Source organism: Aplysia californica, unplaced genomic scaffold, assembly GCF_000002075.1.
Source record: "Aplysia californica isolate F4 #8 unplaced genomic scaffold, AplCal3.0 scaffold00048, whole genome shotgun sequence".
NCBI classification, from domain to species: domain Eukaryota; kingdom Metazoa; phylum Mollusca; class Gastropoda; order Aplysiida; family Aplysiidae; genus Aplysia; species Aplysia californica.
In genome coordinates, this window is record NW_004797318.1 from 1567519 (window position 1) to 1570617 (window position 3099).

General features: G+C 38.8%; 1 protein-coding gene across 1 annotated transcript in view; it reads right to left on the reverse strand.

Moving 5' to 3' along the window:
- LOC101859624 overlaps window positions 1-1067 on the reverse strand; it is a 2005-nt gene extending 938 nt beyond the window's left edge. The window contains exon 1 of the mRNA XM_013079317.2: window positions 866-1067. Coding sequence (XP_012934771.2) covers window positions 866-1010 — 145 coding nt within the window. The 5' untranslated portion in view covers window positions 1011-1067. The remainder of the gene's footprint in view (window positions 1-865) is intronic.
- Between the last annotated feature and the right edge of the window lie 2032 nt (window positions 1068-3099).

A 3099-nucleotide genomic window follows, 5' to 3' on the forward strand; every position in this document is an offset into this window, starting at 1 on the left:
ACACACACACACAAACACACACACACACACACACAAAGAGTTGAAATAAAGATAATACCCGCTTGAAGGAGCAAACCACACCAGAACATCCACCAACCACCCACTCTAAATACATTCTCAAACTCAAAAGCATGCGTCTGCTGTCATTTTTAAAAAAAATGAAGTAACGTATAAACAGTTTTTACAATTTTACAGGAGAGAAATATAAAAGAAACAAAAAACAACAGCAACAACAACAACAACAACAACAACAACAACAACAACAACAACAACAACAAAACAACAACCACCCCAAAACAATGTTGTTACCAAGAAAACAACATTTGCATTAAAAATAACAAAGAAGTTATTATCAAAAGTGTATTCTTGAAAATATTGACTTGGGATTTTTGAAAAGAGTTTGTTTTTTTGTATTGGTAATAGCATTCAATTTATTGGTTTGGATCAGCTGAGAAACGTAAAAACTGCATATTATACTGTCGACTACGGATGAATTAATATTAATATCGAAGAGGGAGCGAAAATTAACTAATCCGAAGTTCAACTTGACCTTTGTGATCTGTAAAGAAGAAGAGGTACTGGGACCCCTGAAATATATCATCTTAAGCGAACGGGGTGCCCACTACGGCTGGATCGGGCCAATCGCCCGTCTCGATCGCCTGAAACTGAAAACAAACACGTTTGTTTTTTAGGCAACCGAGTCGGGCAATCGGCCCCGATCGGCCGAGTAGATCAACTCAAGCGAGTCACAACACAAGCGGAGTCCACTGTACAACTATACCTAAGATCTTACATATATGTATGATCATTGACTATACGGTACTGTACTTTTTAAAAAATGACGGCAATACTACAGACGACTCACTTGGTTTGAATTCTCCCCACTGCTCGAAGGTGATCCTTTTGTCTTCATAGTTCTTTTTGGCGTGGGCCAGGATGAGTCGGCAGATCTCCCCGCGACCTCGGCCGTCGAAGTAGGTGAGTCGGAGCTGAGACGGTTTGCTGGCCATGGTTGCGTCAGAACTGAAACAGAAGGCAATTGGCTGTCAATTTAGATGTATTTAGACTCTACTACTAGACGGGCATCCTCATCATCATCATCATCATCATCATCATCATCATCATCATCATCATCATCATCAACATCATCATCATCATCAACATCATCATCATCATCAACATCATCATCATCATCGTCGTCGTCGTCGTCGTTGTCGTCGTAATCATCATCAACAAAATTGTCCTTATCATCATCATTAATATCATCATCATAATCACCATAAAAGAACTGTTCATGGACATATGCATAAAAGATTATAATAACATGTTACAAAAACATAGTCAAGATTAGTGATGGTAAAGAAAGGAATGATTAATAGAGTTTCTGATACTCTGATTATATTGTTGAGACCAAAGGAGTTAATTTCTTTTTAAAAAGCATTTTAGATAAAACATGAAATACACGCGAGAAGTGATTTTTGAAGCACTTTAGATAAGGCATAAAATGTGAGGCAGCGGGATGGAATCAGGCACTCGTCGATATTTGGGAATGTGGAGTTATTTGTGTCACCTGAAAGCCTGTTCATTTGTCTATCTTTCGGTGAAAAAAAGTACCCATTTATCTTTAATAGAAGTCGAAATATTTGTAATTGAAGTAAGTAGGGTAACCTGATTTCAAAGGAAAAATACGGGAGAAAATGACCGCCAAAACTTGGTATCTTTGAAAGCGTGAGAGTCCTTGAAAACTGAAAATTTACATTTTTTGCACTTTTAATCAATTTTTTCGGGATAATTTACTCAGAAATGTGTTTTTATATGAACATAAAAGCTGTTGAGCTTAAAAACAAAAATCTGGTAAAAATTGCCAAACGGGCAGAAAAATGCCAATATCTTTGATTTCATTATTTTGACGAGAGCCTGATTACACCACGCTGCCTCACAAATATACTAGAGCAAAGAATGAACCTGTCCCATAACTCATTACCTTTTACATAAAAAGCTCATAGTGGTAGCGATCAGGTAGGGCAAAAGTTGAGTTGAGATCCACCAGGTTAAGAAACAATGTTAACCTGAGAATTGGGGGAAAGCGTCATACTGTTGCTTATGTTAAGGAACAATGATAGGCAAAAACAAGGTAGTAAAAGCGAAATGATGTTAGTTAGAAGATTGTTAGAAAGGAGTGAATACGAATTCTGGCTAGAGGACATTCAGATAAAGTAACAATTTACTCCTCGCTTTTCATGACACATCTTAAACCATTTTCTCGTCTTGAAATTATTTTAGTTTTTTTCCTAGATTTTATCAAATAATAAGTTTTGTGGGATTTTTAAAAATTCATTTTGATTGCTGATCACCTCTACACTTTTTTCGCTTCCTATGTCACCCCCCAGTTGACGTCAACCAAAATGTACATATTTAGATAGAACCTGTACAGGATGCATTTTAATTCTATGTTTTGGAGTGGCTAGTCGCCACTACCACCACCACCAACAACAACAACCACACGATGACCCTCACCTCCCCGACCACCACCACCACCACGACGACGACCAACAACAACAACAACAACAACAACAACAACAACAACAGCAGCAACAACAACAACAACAACAACAACAAACTGACCGTTCTCTCTGGCGAGGAAACTTGCCAAAGCCAGGCCCTGTACGAAAGTTTTTCCGTTGATCTCCAGGATGGGCAGACCGCCGAGCGGCGTGGCTGGGGAGGGAAACAGATCAGTCTTAGTTTGTTCGTGGGGAAAACAGAGTGTCCATGTGCTTCTTTTTATAGTAGAACCTGTTCTAACGACCACCTGTCTACGACAGTCACCTGTACAAACGACCACTTCCCATTCCTCCCCTTGTGTTTATCTCTGTTTCATCAAACTAAATATTTTGTCATTGTCCAAGAAGATCGCATATTGAAAATAACCACCTTCCTCCTCAACAACGGGTTGTCGTCTCGGACAAGTTAGACTGTACTCAGTGTTAGTTTTAGTTAGAGTTTTGAGGCACTTGCAACATAATATAAGGGCCGAAGAGTAGATCTAGAAGTGTTACAAGAGAGTAATGTACACACACACACACACACACACACACA